The sequence below is a fragment of the Corvus kubaryi genome, unplaced genomic scaffold (assembly GCF_017639235.1).
Source record: "Corvus kubaryi isolate FWS band 111438036 unplaced genomic scaffold, C.kubaryi_AGA036_p1.0 37398, whole genome shotgun sequence".
Lineage (NCBI taxonomy): Eukaryota > Metazoa > Chordata > Aves > Passeriformes > Corvidae > Corvus > Corvus kubaryi.
The window spans coordinates 10,924,876-10,946,344 of record NW_024581137.1 but is presented as its reverse complement, the minus strand read 5'-3'; the positions used below and the strand labels follow the sequence as shown (position 1 = coordinate 10,946,344).

General features: G+C 41.0%; 1 protein-coding gene across 2 annotated transcripts in view; it reads right to left on the bottom strand.

Moving 5' to 3' along the window:
- STAC (SH3 and cysteine rich domain) overlaps nt 1-21,469 on the bottom strand; it is a 71,447-nt gene that overhangs the window by 23,874 nt on the left and 26,104 nt on the right. For both annotated transcript variants that reach the window (XM_042043709.1, XM_042043710.1), the window contains exons 3-5: nt 4,270-4,370; nt 2,032-2,113; nt 484-599 (exon numbers count right to left, since the gene is read on the bottom strand). In XM_042043709.1, the coding sequence (XP_041899643.1) occupies nt 484-599; nt 2,032-2,113; nt 4,270-4,370 (299 nt within the window). The remainder of the gene's footprint in view (nt 1-483; nt 600-2,031; nt 2,114-4,269; nt 4,371-21,469) is intronic.

Below are 21,469 nucleotides of genomic sequence, written 5' to 3'. Positions count from 1 at the left end.
ATTGCCTTATGGCAGTAGCAGTGTCTTAATTTTGTCTGGGCTTGTACTGGGGTCATGCACTTTTAAATCTAGGCTCTGAGGACTCCTAACTCATCATTATCACTTCTGTGAAGGGCAAATGGCCACCATCAACAACAGGCGTTATGCATCTACTCCAGCCTGACAGTTCCATATCTCTGTTACACTTCTCTATGGATATGCAAAAAAAAAAGATTACTATTTCCTTTCCCAATCTGATGAAAACGGCTTACTAATTTAATTAGTACTTTTCTCTTTTTCCCAAGAGTCATCTAAAAGATACATAAAACTTGAATTTGCAAAAATAACAAGTTTTCTGGTCTCTGTATGGAAGCTGAGAGTAAGATTTTAGGGTTTATTTTACAGTTTTAAATACAAATTTTGTGAACTCTGATACACGCTCATGTGAATGAGTATCCGTTGCTCCTCCAGAAAGAAAATAGAAGAAAGATGTGGGATACTTACAGAGTTTCTGTTGGGAGAGTCAGAGCCACTGCCAGAACTTCCCTTTTTGGTTTTCTGGGCTAAAGAAGTCCCAAAGCGGAGAGTTTCATACACGGGGTCAACCTTATTTCCACAGGCTGCAACAGAAGGAGCAAAACATGCATCAGTCAATACCCTTGAGGGTATTTCTTTTCATGTTCCTGCATAACTTGGAGCAACACCTGCCTCTACCAACATGTACGTATGCTTAGACACAAGTTGAGAGACTATCCTGATAAAAAGTGAGTGTGGAACTTAGTGGAATTGCTATCAATTTTCTGTTGCCTCTCTACTCCCATAAAGATCATCCTCTTCTCATACTGGCTCTTGAATTCTTGGCCATCACCTTGTCTCTCTTCACCTGTCATTCTCTTTCCCTAATCATCACTTGTGCTGCCTGTGTGGAGGTAGGAAGACAAAGTACCAGGAGGTTCTAATCCATGTTTGTCTCTACAAGTGACTCCTTGGATTGCTCTCAAAAGCGGGTCTCCCTCATAGCTAGCCACAAAAATCATCTCCCATGGAAGAGAAATGGATGTCTTCAAAGGGCATATGCAAATTCAGTGCAAACTGTCTTCTATATCTTGCATTCTTAGACCTCAACCTCTCTTGTGACACAAGGCAGTGGGCATGTAGAATACGGTACCTTTGTAGCACTATGTAGGAGAGAAGTTTTATCCAAAATCTGAGAAAATACAAGAGATTTTGGATTTTGATTAGAGCAAAGCACCCCTTATCTTTTAGCCAGAGTTTATTCAAAATGTTTCTATTCTGATAAAAATGATGGGTGTTTTTAGAAAGAGAAACTTAGATGAAATCCTTGTAATCAGTTTTTTTTAAACTGCTGACAGTAACAACGCAAATGTTATCAGACAAGTAGTTTTAAACTGCCTGCCTAGTTTTAGCTTTCATTTTTTGTACTTCCAGCTTTGCCTGGTTAGAGTACTGGTGGGTAAAAATATTTACAAGAATAAACTTAACTTCTCCATTTCAAAATGTTTATTTTCAGAAGTTTGGTATTACAGTGAGGAAAAAGTGGTCTCTCAAGTTCTTAGACAATGTGTAGACATGATAAATAAGGAAAAATATGAGGAAAGTAAAAAGTGTGGACGAAAAAGGACAGGAACCTAGCAGCATCCCTCAAAAGCCAGACCAGTGATTTGAATGCCCCCTGCTGTTTTGATCTCCCCGTCTTTTATCGATTTCTTCCCAGCTCTGACCTTCATCTCAATATTCCAGTGTTTCTCCCCTTGCAAGTTCCTACCTTGATCTCAGGTAGTTGTTATTATAAACAGCGTAATTGCTAAAAGGTATGTGTACAGGATTTTGAGTGAAAGATACAACAGACACACCCTCTCCTCTTCCAGCTTTGTATCTTTGAGGTGGTCCTTTCCTGAGATGGAAGAAGGGCATCCAGTCACCGAAAGGAGCTGGAAGGCTGCTGAGGGTAAAGACCAAGGTTGGAGTCTGCTGCTGCTGTTGCAGAGCCCTGCCAAAAGAACACTGAATGGAAAAGCAATCAAAACCTACCAATAGGCATCACTTCTTTGATGCAGCCAAACTGTTCATGAATGAGTAGTGGTGAGCTGTAGTACCGTCGAAATCCCTTTGGCTGGAGGGAGAAAAAACAAAACCAAGTGAAGTGCATTGCATGCCTTGATTGATGAAGTAGAAATAGCCTCAGCTCTTTGGTTAATGGTGGAACATTGTGGTCAGGCTGGAAATTTGCCTCCTGTTGTTCAGTCACTGTGAGGTTTAGAGATCAGAGATTTATTTGATTTTTCTCCTAGAAAAAACACAATTACCCATATTTATCTGGGAGGAGGGGCTCATTTTCAGCTCCCCTTTTTCCTTTGTCTTACACAAAAGCAGCACTCATTAATTACAGCAGAAGTGCTGAATCATTAGAGGTTCTGGGAAGCTTCCCTCTCCCTATCTTCTTATATAATGTGAATTTCATTGTGTTGTATTAGACATGTGATTATCCTTCCCCACCCTAACTCCAAATCCTCATGTTCCCACACAAGCACTTGTGAAACCCAAGGAATTTAGAACCTTTCTATAGGCTTTTCTAAGGTTTACTGCTGTGTGACTGCAACTTCCACTGCTTTATTTTTTTTCTGTCTTCTAAGGTCAAAAAACTCTCCAAGCTGTTACCAGATATCCCCACAGTGTCCACTTGTAGAGAAATGCACTGTAACAACTCAAGCTATACCATTAAAGAATACCAAAATATGGCAAATAATAGTGGCCCATATCACTCTAAAAACATATCTCAGTTCAGGCAAATGCTCAGTACTCAAAATGAATGCCTTTGAGGCACTGGAGCTTCACAAATGGTCTCTCTGATTTCTAATGTCTGCAGGCTGTGAGAACTTCTAGTCACAGTGAGAAGCGGGGAAGATTCACAGAGATACGCGTATTTTCCATATCCTCATTCCAGTGTACGTCAAAACCTGATAGACAACTAGTTCTTTAGGTAATGAGCTGCAGAAAAGACTAAAAAAGAATGAGGCGACTGATAAACTTGGAGTCTTAGAGGAATAAGTTCCAGATTCTTTGGCCTTGGTTTACCTCCAAGCTAGATTGAGACAGAGTATGAGCATGAGCTTACAAAACTTCTGACTTTGCTGACAACTTCCTGATGTAAATTTGGTCTCTACTCTTCTGTTTTTGTAAACTGGTAACCACAAGAGCTGAGGCTGGAATCAAGAAATGCATGAATCGATTAACATGATGTAATATTTGCCTTGTCCAGGGCTTGTCATTCAGCTCTTCACAGACCAACTGTTTATACCAGAATGCCTCACACTAGAACTATGATTATGGTTTAGATACCTAAAGACTTGCCTCAGGGATATAAACAACAGTAGCTTTCAGTGAACACTCTTGGAGAGAAAAGATCTTTCCAGGGAAAGGTGGGGTTTGTAGCCCTTTTGAAGTCAATGCCTGCGTTTTCCCATCACTTAACATAGTGAAACTCTTTGGTTTTAGCTCATAGTTGTCTCAAGTGTCTTCAAGTTGCAACAAATCTGAGAACATCTGCAACATGAATATATGTATTCAGTTTTCACATTCCAGCTGGTATTTTTCCAAGTTCCTTTTCCAAAAGTAACCAAAAAGAACCATATTCCCATAACAGTCAACACGGTGGGTTAGAATTATCTCAGACACAATGTGCTGCCATTGCCAGTCATGAGATTTTGCTGCTCAGAAGGCAACTCAGGCACTAATGTGCTGTGTCCATACAGAGGCAGGCTCCTCCCAGCCCCTCCTGCTGAGAGATTACTTCAAACTCTGTAGTGTCTTACTGTGAAATATCCTTTGGTTTTCTTTTTAAGGTGAATTATGTTTTTTTATTCAAGCTCTAGCAGTGGAGAAGACAATAAAACATAATTTGAAGGATTTTTGATTTGTTAAACCCCACTGAAATACTATGATTAATTTATAGCATTCTTTGAGAGGTTTGCAGCAAGCACAGTTGAAATCAAGGTAATTAATTCTGTTAGCTAGCTAAATTTGTATTCTGTAACTGTATTTTCACATCCACAAAGCAGACCAGATTTGTGCTTTGGTTTTGTTTGTGTTCTTGTGCAGCAGCAATTGCCCAAATTCACAACAGGGCACCCACCACCTGTCTTTGCTTTTCCCACCTCAGTAGAGTGATCTGGTGTGGGTTCTGTTAATGCGGCAGCTAAAGGCACACGTGGAATTCAGGCACACAAAGGAAGTGGCTCCAACACAAGCTGCCCTGAGCTGCTCACTTACCAGCTTGCCCATGCAACGCTGCTGTCCGATACTGTCTGCACACTTGTGGTGGATGCTCATCTTACAAGCCTTACAGCGCAGTCCGTGCTTAGCGTTCATCCCTGGGAAATGCACGGGAATGATTGAGTTAGACAAAATCAATAGTTTCCATCCATTTAAGCAAGTGACCTGAAAGAACTGATGAGGTCAGTTGCAGTAGAACAAATATTGACAGCATTCTTTGCCTTACCTACTTTTTAAAGTGCACATTTGTACACACATTTTCTTTACAGCCTCTCCATTTTAGCCATTTGTCCCCCAGGCTCTTTCCCAGGCTGTTGGTGCCTTTAGATACGTATTAGATTATGCTCTGCTATATGATAATCTGACCAACAGTGTCTCTGCCTCATGAACACCAAGCAAAACCCCTTTGTTCTTTTGAAAGATCTTGGCATGGCTGTGCATGCCTGAGGGAGCCACTGAAGGAGCACCCAGGCTCTGGGGAGCCAAGCCATCAGTGGAGGCCCAGGTTGTGTGGGTGAGAGGTAGCTCCAGGGGTATGTGAGAGGGTTAAGCCAGCTCCCTTGCCATTGCCCACCCACAGGCTAACACATTCCTGTTTGTGTGGTTTCTTTTTCCTGTGTGGTTACACGGGATTAGTGTGCTGTGAGGATTTTTTTCAGTTCTAGTTTCTTCTCAATTACACATGCTCAAAACAATACTGACAATTGCTCCCAGGGACTGCTTCTCTCACCATCCTCTACTCAGAGGGTGCAGGAAGGGCTCCTTGCATGTCCCTGAGTGGGGCAGTGAGGGTGCCATGAGTTTGACTGTGCTCTCCTTCCTTGCCAGTGGAAAAGTTATTTGTCACGGGTAGGGGAGCTACAGGAGAAATTTTGCCTTACAGATGCAGATTTCTTCCACTTGGCCAACAGAAGTTCTGCATTATCTTCAGTATGGACCTACTTCTAAACGACAGACCCAAGACTGCTTGCTTGCAGTCAGGAACAGTCACTTTTATTCATACAGCCAGTGATGCTGCAGTAGCTCTTAAATCCCTACAGGACTGTGTAAACAGAACAAGTAAACAGCAGATCTGTTCATTAATATCTAATGTGAGAGTGAGTATGAAACAAAGTAGTAAAAAACCCCCAAAAACTCTCAACATTTTAACCAGCCCTCATTAGTCAGACATGATAGGAATATTAGTCAGAAGGATCCTGCATCTGAAAGTACTCATGTAGCTCATTGGTTATTTGAGTAGTCAACACCACGTACATGCTGCCAGTTTCATTCAGTGAAGTGCTACCTTCAAAGACAAAGAAGCACTTCAGGGAAGGTTTCATCAAGTTGGTGCCAAACCCCAAGCCTTAAGTTCCACTTTCAGAGGAAGGGGTGTCTGAAGTGGCCACTTTCAATCCAGATAAGGCAGGCTGAGGTAGCCATAGGTGGTTTCAGTGAACCAGGCTCAGGTGTTTCACTTGTGTGCTTCCTGTAGGATAGGGAACCGAGATCCTCCCCACCTTCTTATAGAGACTGCTGGAGAGATAGGGACTGAATGGGGTTGAGTGTGGGGTGTGCCCTAGGGACTTCCATAGACTGGGGTCAGTGCCTGCTCCCCACTTGTTGCGCCTTTCAGCCACCTCTCAGTGTGTGCAGACATCCTTTCTAGCCTCTTTTCTGGGGTCTTTTTTCCAAGCTTTCTTAGAAGAACACATGCCTGTTCGTTTGGTTTCTTTTTCAGCATGGTTGCACTTGGATTAGTGTGCTGTGAGGATCTTTTCAGTTATAGTTTCTTTTCAATTACACATGCCCAAACCAATATTGACTTCTGTGGCTTTGTGCTTTTGTTACTGATGATGAAATGATGAATCACCCTTCCTGGTGATCAACAATTGGCACTAAGAAAAGAGTAGTTCCCTCACAGTTTTTCATTATAATTATAGGGCAGAATGAAACAAAGGAAAATGACATCACAGTTGGCCCAGTGCTTACACTGGGTCTAATTCTCCTCTCATGATGGTCTGTAGTAGCATAACTCTTACTTGCTGTACCAAAAGACTCTTAAGCTTTAGCTGTGTAAAGGCAGACAGTCTCACAGTCCTTCCTGCTGACTATGTTATGCTCTTCCAGCCATTTTAGTGTTAACTTTACAAGGTGCATATTGGTCCTTACATGTAATAACCATGTGATCACAGAATATACACATTTGTCAAAACAATTGTGTGTCCAAATGATGAGCAAAATGAATGTGAAGCATCTGTGCTGCTTTCAAAAATCAGACCCCAACTTCTTCAGAATAATCTGTGGTCATGTGAAAATGAGTAAGAGAATTACAAAAGAGCAACACTGTATTTCCATTGCTGAATGCCATATTTTTTATGTGAGTAGCTAAGTAGTGGCTTCAAAGAGAAGAAAAGTATTTCAGCCACACACTTGAGTCTACAAGAAGTTTTTGTAAATCAAATTGAAATCCCTGTAACTACCAAAAGCTCCAATATTCAATCCATTTTCACTTCTAACTACTTGGCTTATGGTGGGACTAGCTTGGAAAAAAATTTCCTTGTGTCTCCCTGCCTCTCACTGAGGAATAACTAAGGAGCTTGGAGAAGAAGCATTTATGCTGTGTTAACACTTAACCACCATATCTCAAGCTCTGAAAATGGCATTTCTACAAAACACATCTTTTTTTTCCACAGAATAATTTTTTCTTCCATTTCTTATCCCCATTACACTAAATAAAACCACCTCAGAGACCCATGGCTAAGCCAGTGTCGAGACCAGTGCATGCCAGGAATCAGACAAATACATACTGGCAGTGTATCTGACCCAAAAGTTCCTGAGATTCAGAACCGAGGCACAGTCACAGCTCACATCATGGAGAAGAGATCACATTCAGTACAGGTGCAAATGAGACCAGGGCTTGACTCGTTGAACCAATTTCTGGCCTCCCATTTATGCAGATGTCTGAATGGGGCTGGTTTTGGGAGACATCTGGGTAGTTTGAAATAGGAGAAAAGCAGACAGAACATGGATCTTGCAAGGAAGTTATTTAAAGCTGAGTGCATATAGTGAGGGTTCTACAGTCATGCACCAGTATAAGAGAGTTATTTCATTATGCGTAAAGTAGTGGCACAGGATATAGCAATGTGTTGAAACATTATTTTCCAATAAATTCCCCCAGAGAGCATAAGAAAGTTAGGAATTTGGTCTGAAACATACATTAAATAATAGAAAATAAGTGGCATTAATGACTCATAAAGGTAAAAAAAAAAGGCAATGACAAAGATAGTAATAATAATAGCAATAGCTACAACAACACAATAGGGCAGACTATTTGAGGATAATTTCACTTCACTGCCATAGGGTACCAAGCCTTGTTTGAAGTTGAAAGCCTTTCTGTGGCATGCTTATTCCCACGGGGTTAATCTTCCTGTGTATTGAAGCATGGGGCAGAGGAAGGGTAAGGAGAGAGTTCGTATTTAAGCTGGTCACAGGACTGTCTGGAAGGTGCAGTGTTCCAATTAGTGAAGTCTCAGACACTAACAAAGTCTCCTCAGGGACTTCTGCTGAACACACACTGACAACCTGCAAGCCTGACCATCAGTCTCTAGGTTGCTTCCTGACCCCCTAAATAGCTGATGGCTTGATTGCAGCCTACTGTTTATTCCCACCAGCAGGTATTCCCCTATGCCAACCTGAAAGCAAAGCTGGAAGCTACTGATACTCGCTTACTGTACTCACTGCCATGTCTTAGCCCACCTGGAATAATTTCCGTCACTGGTAGATCAGAAATACAGGAACTAAAGGCTTAACAATTAAGCTCCACTTGGAGTAACCTAACTACTTTTGTGTCTGGTTTTCATTCAAAGGGGGAATAGACTAACAGCTTTGATGGACTTTTTGCTATTACCTTCAAAAAGTAATCCCTCCTACCCTCTTTTCCAAAGACCCTGACTAAGGTTGCTTAAGCCAGTTGTTAAATACTGAGCAGGACAGAGCAAAGTTCTGCTCAGTCACTTTTTGGTTGCTGTCTGGAGATGTGATTTTCACTATTTTAATTCAAGGCACAATACCTTCATTCACCAAACAGGACAGACAGTGTTTGGTGAATGGGCAGTTCTATTCAACATTTCTTTTTTACTTTCCTCAGTCAGTGTGTGTCTTTAAGCAACATCTCTTGAGTACCACATTAGCCTTATTCTAAATACAAAGTAATTAATAGCCTCATGAGCTTTCTTTTGGGCTCACTGTCTTTGTCTCTTGCCAAAAGTTGTATGAGATGGTTCTCCTTTGAGGGACTAAGGGGTAAAACTGTCAGAGGTTGCACTAATACTATTTTGGCCCACATGCCAATGTTTAAGTTGTAAAAATTGCAAACTCCAAAAGTGAGGGTTTAGAATGGAAAGTACTAGATATGTTTAGATGACTTATAGTGTCCATGAACACTAAACATGTCCTGTTCAGTGAATGAAGTAGTGTCAATGTAGTAATGAAATTCACATAGGGAAAAAACCACACAGATGTTTGAACAAATGTCCTCTGTGTTCTATTCATTAATGTATTATTTATCTCCCAGTCTGTAGAGGCTGATATTTCTTTCTCAAACAAAAAAAGCCAAAACTGACAAAAGAAACAGTATTTCACTGGAAAAAAGAAAAAAAAAAAGAGGAAATTTCATGTCAGAATACCCAAGTAGCTCTTAAATAAACTTACAAATGAGGCTCTCCCCAGTCATTTTCTTCAGATATCAGCTAATGTATCCAGGCACCTAGGTCTGGAATGATGCATTGTTTTGAGAAGCAGGTCATGTTTAATAACACCTTGCCAGAAATACTCTATGACTGGGTCAGCTCCCATTTGAATATCTAAACCAGTGGCTAGGTTTTCCAGAAGAGTCATGGAAAATTGAATCTTAAACTGTTCTGATAATATGACCTTAAATACCACTAAAAGGACACACTGCATCACTTTTTGTAAATCTAAGTCTTTTTTGGAGGAAGCCAAAATGGAAACAGAACACCTCAATATAGGTGAATGGAAATATTTGAAGGCAGAGAAAGGCAGAGGGAACAGGGCAGAATTTGATTCCAACTCTTTATGTCTGTGTTTCCTACAAAAGCAATTTAGTAACTACTGTGCATTTCAGGAAAGTCACATTTTTCCTAAGGAGTGCAAATGAGAATCTGCTTGTCACACACATGCAAAGGGAACCTGTATCATCCTCTTGGCCAGCACAGCTATGGTCCCAGCACTGTTGGATGATGCTTTTTGCCTGTTGTTTCAAGTCTCAACATAAGATTAATAGCTGGAGAGGGAGAACAAGGCCTACAGCCTGGAGAAATTTCAAAGAAAACTGCAAATGTTGGTAACAACATGATGTTATACTGGCTGTATAAACATAACTATATTAGGCACTTACGCCAAAGTGGGGAAAAAACAAAAAGGAGAGGATAAAAAGGTTCAAGTCTATAAAAGAGAGAAAGAGGAAGGGAAAGAGACACAGAGAGACTGTCACCTCCAGCTAATCCAGCTGTGACCACTATTTTTTATCATTCCACCTGAGAGGAACATACCAGTCAGAAATTGTTTTAATTTAAAACTTTCAAAACCAAATACATTTAAAATTACATAATTTCCATAAAACTTCAACTTCTGCTGTGGGAGGCTGATAAAAATAACAAGTGTCTTGCCCCTTTCTCCCTAAATGCATGTACAGTTGTCACCAGAAACCTGCATCCATGCCAAAATTTATGGGAAATTGAGAATTTTAAACAAGCTGGGCCAGTATTGCAGAAGTGAAGGGTTTAGGATGTGACCTTAAAAAGAGGAAATCCCCAAAATGGGACTGGTGCCTCTGCAGTTATCTCTAAGCCTTTGTGCAGTCTCCTCTCATGCCCCCTTTTTAGTTTTTAATTAACTGGTTTTGCATAAAAGCTCTGATGCTGAAAGTGATGACTATTTTTAAAAATTCCTCTGTAGCTGCTTCCTGCCCCTGTGGCTGGCTGCTGCTGGACAAGCGCTCCTCCTTCCCCTGCTCTATCTCAATCAAGAGCTGTGAGAAGATCAGAAAATGGCATTTTCTACATGAGAGATCCAGATCTTTCAAGTAAAAATCTTGAGCCTAATTCATCCAAACCACTAGGTTTGTAAGAATGAGCTGGGAAGTCCTTTTCTCACCCCTCCTTGGCCTCCAGCCTCCCCAAGTGTTTCCTGCCACCTTGGGAACTACCCTCTGTCCTAACGCCTGGCACCCTTCTGATTATTTTTTTTTAACTGATGCTGTCTCATCACTTGCCCCAACTGACATTTTGGAGAGTACAGAGGTGCAGATCCTCAGCTGGTCATCAGGTGAGCTATAGATCAAGGGCTAAACACGGATTTCCCCAGCCACCCTAGAGGGCTGAACACTGGAAGTCATTGCTGCCTGATGCCTGATGGAGAATTCAAATTGATGGACACAGAGTTACTCTTTAATAATGAGATTTTTTCTTTATTAAGGTTTGGGTTGGGTTGTTTTTTACAGTTAAATCTGCTAGTTCAAAATGTACAGAGTTCTGGGTGTGTTAAATCAATAATTTCTTGGGATGGGCTATACTGTACAGGGACATCCAACAACATGTTGGAGCTAGAGGAAGAACATCTGAACTTGGGCCCAAGCTGCCAGGTCTTGACCTGATGCCTTGACTGCCTGAAGTGTCCTGTTCCCTTGAGTCCACCTTGTGTCACTCTAAACCAAATGGGGTGTGGAGAGAAGCTGGAACTTGTATATTTACGTTCCGTAGAGTAGGACTTGATATCCAAACGTGGTACCTATTCTGTCAAATGAATAAATTTTAGATTATATGTCACTGAGAGGTGTGGGTCCATTTGAGTGCCTACCCCAGTTTCTCCATAACAATATCCAATGTTTAAATAGCAAGAAAAGTTGCCTTGCATGTAGGCAGGCTACAAAACAGTGCATAAAATTAGAACTGACTTCCTAGTGACATAGTTTTCTTTAGAAATGACATGCTGAGAAAAAAATGAGGCAGTAATGGGCAGGTTTTTCTGCAAGACTGTTATAGAGATGAAAAATATCCCTGCTAAAATAAAGTCTTTTAAAAATTTGGCCACAAGAAGTTTTTTCAAAATGCACTTTTCACATATTCAGCAGCTTTGCTATAAAAGTCTATCCCTGAAAGGAAATATCCACCTCCGCATTTCTTAAAATATCATCTCAGGTTTTTGATCATCTAAATGTTAATTAGGATGCTGGAAAGCCATGGTAAATAAACTAACAGCTATTATTGAAAGAAAAAGTCCCAGTGCTCTAAACACGCTAAATCATGTCTAACGTTCTTTGCTCTGAACTAACTGACACTGATATATCAACATCTACTTTTCTAGATAATTTTCAAAATTGATGAGCCTGTGCTTATAAGTCTTTGCACTGGGCTGCTTTGCTGAGAAGGAAAATAGTTCAGGGAAGATAGGCATAGACTTGCCTATGGGAGGTGTTGGTGCCAGAGCTGAACAGGACAAGGGAACATGGAGAAATTAGGCTTTATGCATTATCTCAAATGAGGACAAGCAGAGATGAATGCCTGATCTTGGTCTCTGCAGTATTAGTAAACATAGCATCTTAAGTAACTCTTCTTGAGATGAATGAAGATGATGAAAGTCAGATTTCAAACAAGATCTCGGTTTTGACAGGCTCAGGTTATCTGCACCTGTGTTCTTACACGTGTTGAAATGAAAAGTTGCCCAGTTGCAGCCTTTTTTTTCCTGTGTTTTGAAATGCTTTGAAAAAGCAGTTGAAATTAGTAGGGCTGCTCACATGTGCCAAAGCATTTATCTTCCAAAGGCCTTGCACCATTACAGAGGAGTTGGAAAACAGAAACCAGAAATCCGAACAAAAACTATGATGTGAAATGAAGACCAGGACTTTGAGCTTGCTGAAAATGTGGGAAAAGAATTACAGAACAAAAGAACAGTCTGTCCTCAGCAAAGGGATTTAACGTCCTCTCTGCTCTGCTAATGGATTTTCAACATAGCCTGTTGCTTATGTGGCTCCATCGTCATCAGTGGGCTTGAAATGAGAGACTGCTATTTGCCAGAAGATCAGGAAAATCAATTAGAACTATAAACTGTTTAGTTAAAAAGCCCAAAAAGCCCCATGGTATATATATAGACAGTTGTTCACTGGCCTTCTGTTGTTTCAGACTTACTGAGGGTTTTGGCTCTTTCCTCCTGCAGTAAAACCACTCCCTCACCAGCACAGCCTCCCAGTGTTGTTGCAGGTCTGTGTTAGCACAAACTGACTGGCAGTGCCTGCGGTAATGGGGCAAAATACTGAAGGGTGACTTACCAGGACCACTCTTCCTCCCTCTTTTTTTCCATTTTACAGTAACTAGTGATGGACATGGGAAGTGGAACAACAGAAGATAACTACATGTGGCTAAAATCTAGTGCTTGGTCAGGATTTGGCCACATGGACAGATTTCTGTTCCAAACCCATTTCTTCCCTTGGATCACACATAGCTAAGGAGGACCTCATCAGAAGCTACAGGTGTAATCAACAGCATGATTTGCTTGGACTAGAGGGAGCTCACCATAAGTAACTGGGTAGTTATACCAGTTTGGTGGGATCAGTTTTCAGGGAAGTTGTTTCTACAGTTAGCCACAGTGTGCTTCTACCTTTCATAATTTTACAACCACATTTTATAGCAAAATGTGTTTCAGTTTCTTTTCCATGTGGGAAATATGGAATCACAGAATAACAGAATCAATTAGTTTGGGAAAGACCTCTGAGATCATCAAGTCCAACCTATGACCTAACACCACCCCGTCAACCAGACCATGACACTGAGTGCCACATCCAGGCTTTCCTTAAACACTTCCAGGGACAGTGGCTCCACCACTTCCCTGGGCAGCCCCTTCCAATATCTAATCATGTTTTCTGTGAATTCTTCCCAATTTCCAACCAATGGAAAAACATTCAAGTGACCCCTTTCACACCAAGTGCCAGTTGGGGTGGGGTGGGGGGAGGGTGGGTGTGGGTGGTGGGGGGGGTGTGTGTGTGTGGAGGAAATGAATATTTTTTTTCCAGAAATAGTTACCGATTTCAGTGAAATCACACAGGTTGGGCAGTAAAAACACTTCATTAACTACTGTCATCTTCTCAAAGAGGCAGTCTCAGCCTTCACTGTTATGGTCTGAAAGAATTCATTACTTGACACATAGCAGTACTGGCCTAAAGCACACCTACAGGTACACTTCCATGTGGCATCAATTACTAATTAAATGAGTAAGAAAAACTTCTGTCAAATGATTGTACAGAAGTTTATGTAGCTCAGCAAAGCAAAAAGAACATTACCTACCCAGGGGTCAATCTGGGGTGTGAAAAAACCAGGGACATTAAGCTGGAGCTTCACTCTATGTCTAAGTATTTATATCATTAAATCAAAACCACCAAAAATCTTCTTTTTAGGATTTTGTCTATCAACAGAAATAATTCAGTGCATTACCTATAAGCTGTCCAAGGCTAGACAGTATTTGCATTACCTGAATTCACCCTGGATTCCCATAGGAACAAGCCAAACCAACACAAGCCATACATTTTCTCATCTACAAATGTGTTTTGCACCAGCATGGATACATGGTTTGTTGTCCAAAAACCTTAATTAACATCAACCACAATTGTGCTACCACTATCAGGGGTAGGGAAACCCATAGGAGTAGCAAAAGACTCGGCAGCTGTATCAGTCTGTTGCACAGTTGTGCAGCATACAAAGCTATAACGTATACCAAAAGTCCAGCAAAAAGCAGATCAGTGTGCCAGAACGTACTGGCACACAGCTAAATGTCAATACAGATACTAAGATTTAGGAGCTGTCATAAGTAAAGAACTGCTGAAATTGTGAACGGGAGCAGGCAGCAGGTAACTGCTGTGTAAGTGTGTGGGTGAATGTATGAAACGGAACCCCTGAAACTGAACCCCTGAACTCTCAGGCAGAAGGCTGCTACTTGCAAGCTGCAACCACTCTTGGCTGCTGGAAATGTTGATGATACGTAGGCTAAAAAAAGCGGTGTATCCCAAATCCTCCAGTTAATAAAGAGACAGGAGACCAGAGCACTAGTTAAAAGGCTGATCATGTGCTGTTCTTATGCCCATATATTATTTAGACTGGAGGAACTGGGAACGTGGTTTCCAGAAAGAAGATTTGCTCCCAGGAGATGAATTCCTGAAAGGAAGAAGTGGTCTCAGAAAGCAGAAGGAGGCCGAAGAAGAAGGTGAAGATCCTGGCCTTGGGAGGCATCTGGGAAATGCAGGAAGATCCTGAAGATGATGGACATCAATGTTGTACATCAGTGATGGACATCAATGCCAGGGGATGCCGAGGGACTGTGTCTGAGATGGGCAACTGCAAGCAGCATCACAGCAGGAACAAACGTGACTTTCTGTCCAATGCCACTAGTAGTGACGCCCCCTGCAGGGAAGGGGAAACTTAGGGAATGAAAGGGTGGTGGGGAGGGAGCGAGTTAGTGTGAGAAAAAATAAATAGGGTAAAGTCTGTAATGTCATTGTTTCTTCAATAAAACCTGGTACCCAGATGCTCCCCACGTTGGAATTTATTACAGTGTAATAAACACTGCAAGACAGACAACATCTCACCTTGCTGCTGTAAACAGACGTGCAGATAAACACAGATCACTCCCTGCATATTATAAAGGAAACTACAATGAAATCATAATTTTCAACTGCATGTCATTTTTAACAGACCATGTCTTCAGAATTAGAAGTCAGGCCATGTGTTTGCAGCATCCTTCAGTGTACAAGATAAACTTATGTTGAAGAGGAAAACAGCTCTGGGTTGTGTATACCTGGAAAACTAAAATTTTGGCAGTTCAGAGAAGAGCATTGGTGAAGTTGCAGTTACTTGCATTCCTATTACCAAAGCAGCAAAACATGCGATGCTCCATGTGAGCCACAAGGATCACTGCTCTCTGAGACATCCTTCTATATTAAGGACAGCAACAAGCAAATGTGGGTAGGCATTTTACTCTACATGATGGCAGTGCTCTACTTCCTGCAAAAGCATTTCTGTTGAGCGCCTCATTTTAAGACTTCTACAACTCATAGTAAGGTAAAGCTTCTAATAATTTTGCTTCTAGATAATGCTTTTGTCGGCTATTCAGCATTATAATTATCCACATAACAGTGACACTCTGATAGACAAGGACTCTAAAGAGAAAAATAATGTTCTTACAAGAAGGTCAGCTCTAAAGAAGATGCACTTAATTTCCTTATCTGTAAACACCTGATGTCCCATGTGAGCTCTGGAAAAGTACATAGCAGGACATTAAAACCCCACTTGCATTCTGCTTCATTACTTGGCCTTTAAAAAACCTTGAGCTTTCCATTATGTTATTCACTAGAGTTGATACCAGGAGCAATGGTACCAGGAGCCTGCTCACTACTGAGAAGGGTGTTTGGTGGTTTTTTAATGTACTTTTTGGTTAAAAACCACCATGGCTAACATCACATTTAAATACTAATTGTAGATGTTCTAGAAATGTTTATTGTTTTCCACCTAATTAAACAGCAAATGTTGGTCAACATTTTTTAAAGTCTCTTTTGACTAAGGATTAACTGCAGTTTCATATTAATAGCAATTTCCCCCAAATTAAAGTGAGCTTGAAAATTATCTAGTAACAAATGTGAAACATGTTTGATGCTGTTCAAGGACAAATTAGAATTTAAAATATATTTCCACCCTCTTTTCTCAGCTAAGCAGTTCTTGATTATCCAATTTACTGATAACATTTTTGCCTCATCTCAGAGGAGGAAGCCCTCCCAGAGGATAAAGAAACTAAATATTTGCTTTTCAATATTTGCTTTAAAGTGTGTTTAACTCTTTGTTAACAAAGCAAAATAATAATTTAATGCAGGGATAATGTGTAGCCCCCTGTAGCTTCTCTACAAATGTGGGGCTGTGCGAATTGGATACTTTTTGTCATGTTTATCAAAAATAGGAGTAGAAGTAGATGGAGTACACCTGTACTGCGCATACCATATGTGTTTCTGCATCTTTATATCTGTTTATTACCATTTTATTTATTTTAACAGACAAACTATCCACTGTTTGGAAATTTTGGAGAGTCCAGATGACCATGTTTTTGTTTGCCCTAAACCTTAATACAGCAGGTCAGAGATTACTTAAGCAATTCTCACTCATATTGACTCTGAAAAGAGTAAGAAGAAGATTTACGTGCCCAGAGCTATGCATTGTCATATACTGAAATGAAGTCTCCTAAATACAGGAGTAAATTTAGTGGAGGGAATGAGGAGGTAGAGACAGGGATTGTGGATCATTTAGTAATATATGGGATGGCACCTGGTACCAGTTATTGAAAAGGTTATACAATGGCGCTTTTTCAATGAATCAGGCTGACTGGGATTGGAAGTGACATCTGGAGATCATCTAGTGCAATTCCCTGCTGAATCAGGTTCTACTAGAGCAGGTTGCACAGGATAATGGCCAGATGAGTGCCTGTTGCCCCTTGTCCTCTCCCTGGGCACCACTGAGCCTGGCTTCATCCTCTTGAACACCCCCTTTCAGGTACGTATAGACATTGATGAGATCCCCTCTTAGCTGCCTTTACTCCTGGCTGAACAGACACATCTCCCTTAGCCTGTCCTCTAAGGGAGGTGCTCCAGGTCCCCAGTCATCTTTGTAGCCCTCCAGCAGACCTGCTCTAGGAGCTCCATGTATCTCTTGCCCAAGGAGCCCAGAACTGGACACAGCATACGTGGCCTCACCAGGCCTGAGTGGAGGGGCAGGATCACCTCTCTTGCACTGTTGGCAATGCTCTTCCTAATGCACCCCAGGATGCCATTGGCCTTCCGGGCCACAAGGGCACTGCTGGCTCGTGGACAGCTTGTTTTCCGCTGGGACCCACAAATCGTTCTTGGCAGAACTGCTTTCCAGCAGGTCAGCTCCCAGTCTGTGCTGGTGTCTGGGATTATTCCTCCGCAGGTGCAGGACCCTGCATTTGCCTTTGCTCAATTTCTGGAGCTTCCCCTCCGTACAACTCTCCAGGTTGTCCAGGTCTCACTAGGTGGCAGCACAGGACTCTGGGGTATTGGCCACTCCTCGTGGTTTTGTAATGCCAGTGAACTTGCTGAGGATGCATCTTCATCCAGGTCATTGATGAATAATTTGCACAAGACTGGACCTGGTACCAACCCCTGGAGAACACCACTAGCAGTGAGTGTCCATCTAGACTCTCTGTCTCTGCCATTCAACCAGTTCTCAATCCACATAAATGTCCACTCATCTAACACTTCCTCAGTTTGCCTATGAGGATGTTAGGGGAGACAATGTCAAAAGTCTTGCTGAAGTCAAGGTAGTCAACATCCACCACTCTCCCCTCATCTACCCAGCCAGTCATGCCATCACAGAAGGGCAGTCATATTGGTCAGGCATAATTTCATGGATTTTCCTCACAATCAAAACAAAAGGAGTCTGCTTTTGAAAGCCTCTTTCCATGGGAAAAGTCTTAATAACAAACACCATTCACACAGAAATTGATATAGTAGTAGCAGTAGTTTGTCATCCGGAAAGTAGATGTGGGAAGGCTCGGCTGTGACTACACAAGTCCTGCTCTAGGAGTATGTCCTCCTCACTGGAAGTTCTTTACCCTTCCCTGCAACTTCCATACTGATGAAGCTCTTCCCTCAAGATCATCTGTGTTGGGAGACGCTAGAGAGACTGGGAAGAGTGGAGGGCAGGACTGAATAAATAACATTATTTTTTCCTTCATCCTGCAAGATAAATAAAAATGCCCTTTTTTGGTTTTGGTTTTTCCAAGATCTCTGTCCAAGGAATCTTCCAAACCACCATAGCCTTGGGAAAGCAGTCAGTTAGAGTCACGCTTCCAAGAGTACTTCTACTTTGTCTAGCTGCCAAGAAGTGGTGATCCATCTGTGACTGTTTACTGCAGCTTTGTCTACCTGGATAATGCTGCATATAGGCAGCATAGCAGGTTTGGACCAAACCAGAATGCCTACTTAATGAAGTGAGGCAGCAAGCTTAAAAAAATTCAAGCGTATTTTTTAGGAGTGAGCTGATCAGACTGGAGGCAGAAAGCACTGTGTCATAGTTCCTGTGAAATTTTTCTATATTTAATAAACATCCACATAAATTACAGTTATATAAACACTTCCTCTAACCATGGAGTTTTTCCAGTACTTATTAGTCGCAGTTACTGATAGTCTAAGAGAAGAAATTCAAATGCAGGATCTAATACAAAAGGGGAACCATGGCTTCAATCCAGACCTCTTTCTTTCCTTTATTCCTGCATTTGAAAACCTTGCCAATTTATCAGCTTTGAGCCTAACTTTCTGGAGGATGTTTCAATACAGCTTTGGGGATAAAAGTGGTTGAAAGTTCTAGCAGCCACAACTGCACAGAGAAATAAAGAAATACAGGCGGCTTTTAAAAGATGAAGTGAGAAAGAATTATTCATGGTACTTTTTTGGCTGTCTGAAACTCCAGAATGACTGGCTAAACCGGAACAGACGGTGATAGGAGTGAGTCAATACTGAAGGGATAACAAAATTTCACTGCTTAAGCACTATTGATTAATAGACTGAAAGGAAATTATGCTACAGCTATATTTTGGTTTTATCTTTTTTACTAGCTTATTTGTTTTCCACAGGTTTCTCTAAGTGGAATTTGGTTAGTTCCCTGAGAAGGCAGGTACTGAGTTATTTACCTCCAGAGCTGCAAAGGTCCAGAGAATCTGCATCCAAACCAGAAACCTGGTTGCTCTGAGAACATCTATACATGCATGTATCTCAGGTACCTAAGCCAGGGGTGGCATGATCCAGAAGTACCTGGTTTTGACTATTACTGGGCATTGCAGACCACAGTTTTTTCTGGTCTTTCTGCAAGTTTGTTCCAGGCAAACATGCTCTGACAGGTATGCCAAAACACCAGGTGTCTGGTTAAAATTTTGTACCATAGTTAAGAATGGAGTGAAACAGCTAAGTACACTTTAGAAACACAAAGAAACGTGTGATGTTATAAATGAGCATCTATTTCTTTAAAACACAGCTTTAAAAGATTGACTTTAAAGCAATATATTCTTAAAAGCAAGGCGCCTTACTTTTTTGCTGCATTACTTATATTTGACCAAGATGGGAATATATTAATTACATGTAATATTCTTGGAATATGTGGAAAATAACATTTTTTCCATGTGAATCAGCACAGGAAATGATCTGGAAATGAGTAAAACGTTGAGAAGTCTACAGATGGAGGTTTTTCTTAAAAAATACACAATGTTTTTCAACTATAGAGTACTGACATTCTGTTTTCTTCAACAGTGAAGTGTCACAGAGATGATTGATGACACACCAGAGACTGAAGAAGAGCAAGAACTTGCTTCTGATCAGCATAGTTTAAGACTGTAATCTGATGCAACATTAATTTAACTGTATCTATTTTTGCTGGTGCCAGGCAATTTTCCTCCCCTAACTTGCCATTGCCAAAGCGTACCACATTCTTGCTAAACACAGAAAGTGGTAGATAACATGAAGCAAACTCAGAGGTATTCTGACTTGGTTTTCTTTTCACTGTGATGTGAAATAAAAACCCCATAAATCCAGTGCCTCCTAAATGATGATCTAGTAATGCATTCCACAAGACACTTTGATTATCAAAATTTTCCCTTGCTGGGGTTAGATATTAAAATAGTAATAAATACTACTACTAAACCCAGTAAATTAATGGTTTTCTAAGAGACATACTGTGAGAGGATGTTCAAGGGTGGATATGTTTAGGAAAATATGTAGCCCTCCATGGAGCTGAAACCTCAGTCCTAAACGAACTGATGCTAGGCACTCACGGCAGCAAAACAGTGAGTGGGAGAGAGGAGTACAGAGTCTGCTCCAACACACTATTGATTTGGTCTGAAATTATGTGAATTATTACTGTTGAATTCATTATTAGAACTGATGATTTTATTGGAGTATTAGATGCTGTAAAATGGATTCTGCTTGCACTCTTCAAAGCTCCCTCAAATGGGAAATTTCCTCCATTATTTAATTTGTCAGAAAATTACTGCTTCTGTATGAAATTTTTCTTCTGTTTACTGAGGTGGCACTTGAGTTCCAGTCTAGTACAGTTAGTAGGAACACTCTGACTCCTGCCTCTGAAGTGAGGTATGAAGCACACTATTAATACTCTTTTTTCTTTTTTGAAATCAAATCAATAAACAGATTTTCTTGTGAATATGTTGCATTGCACTCTGGGATGCATGAAAAACATTTGAAAGAGTAAATTTACTGATATATATATATATATATACTGATTATACTGCATCCCAAAGGCAATATTTGGCTCACAGTGTCCAGGAATCAAAGACGGTGCACGTATTTTTTTGTAGTAAGATAATGTTTCAAATTCTTTCATTTGGCTGGGAAAAGAGCAGCATAGGGAACCTGCTGCCTGTGCTCCAAGTGTCCTGTTCACTCTGAAGCTACAGAGAGATTCTGTCGCACGAGTGAGACTGAAGCAGTTGGTGCACATTCATGCTGTGCACTGTTCATTACACTGCCGCGTACCAAACAGAGCTGCTTAGTTCATAGATCAGAGAGCCATTTAAGGTGAGCCTGGAAACATTCTTGGTGGCAAAACTGAAACCATCTAAAGTCAAGACACAATTTTCCTGGACTCTTTCCTCCAGTCTTCAAAACATGTATCTGTCTTTGCCTTTATTCTCATCAATGAGGAATTTAAAGTCATAGACTCATTGTTCTTAAATGTCACTGTCTGTGAAAAATAAAAATGGAGAGAACAAATAGGCTCCATGTTTCAAGCATAAATTCAGAGTCCCTGAACAGAAGTGAGGCTTTTTCAGTCTGTCTTTGGGAGCAGGCTTGACAGGGTTTCCTGAAAGCTGCCTGTTTCGTTTCACTATTCCTATAACCACAGTTGCACAACTTATATGGATTAATTGAACAGCAAACAGTAATACCTAAATCTACCATGCTGCTTAAAATACAGTACAGCAAAACTACACATGACTGCAGTAAGGATCAAAGAGAGAAGATTGCAGGAATAGAGAAGACATTTGTCTATGAAAATCAGGGCATCTATACTCTAAGGCATTACAAGGTAAAACTCTCAACATCTTCTCTGCCTTACCTCCAAGCAAAGATGAGCTGGAG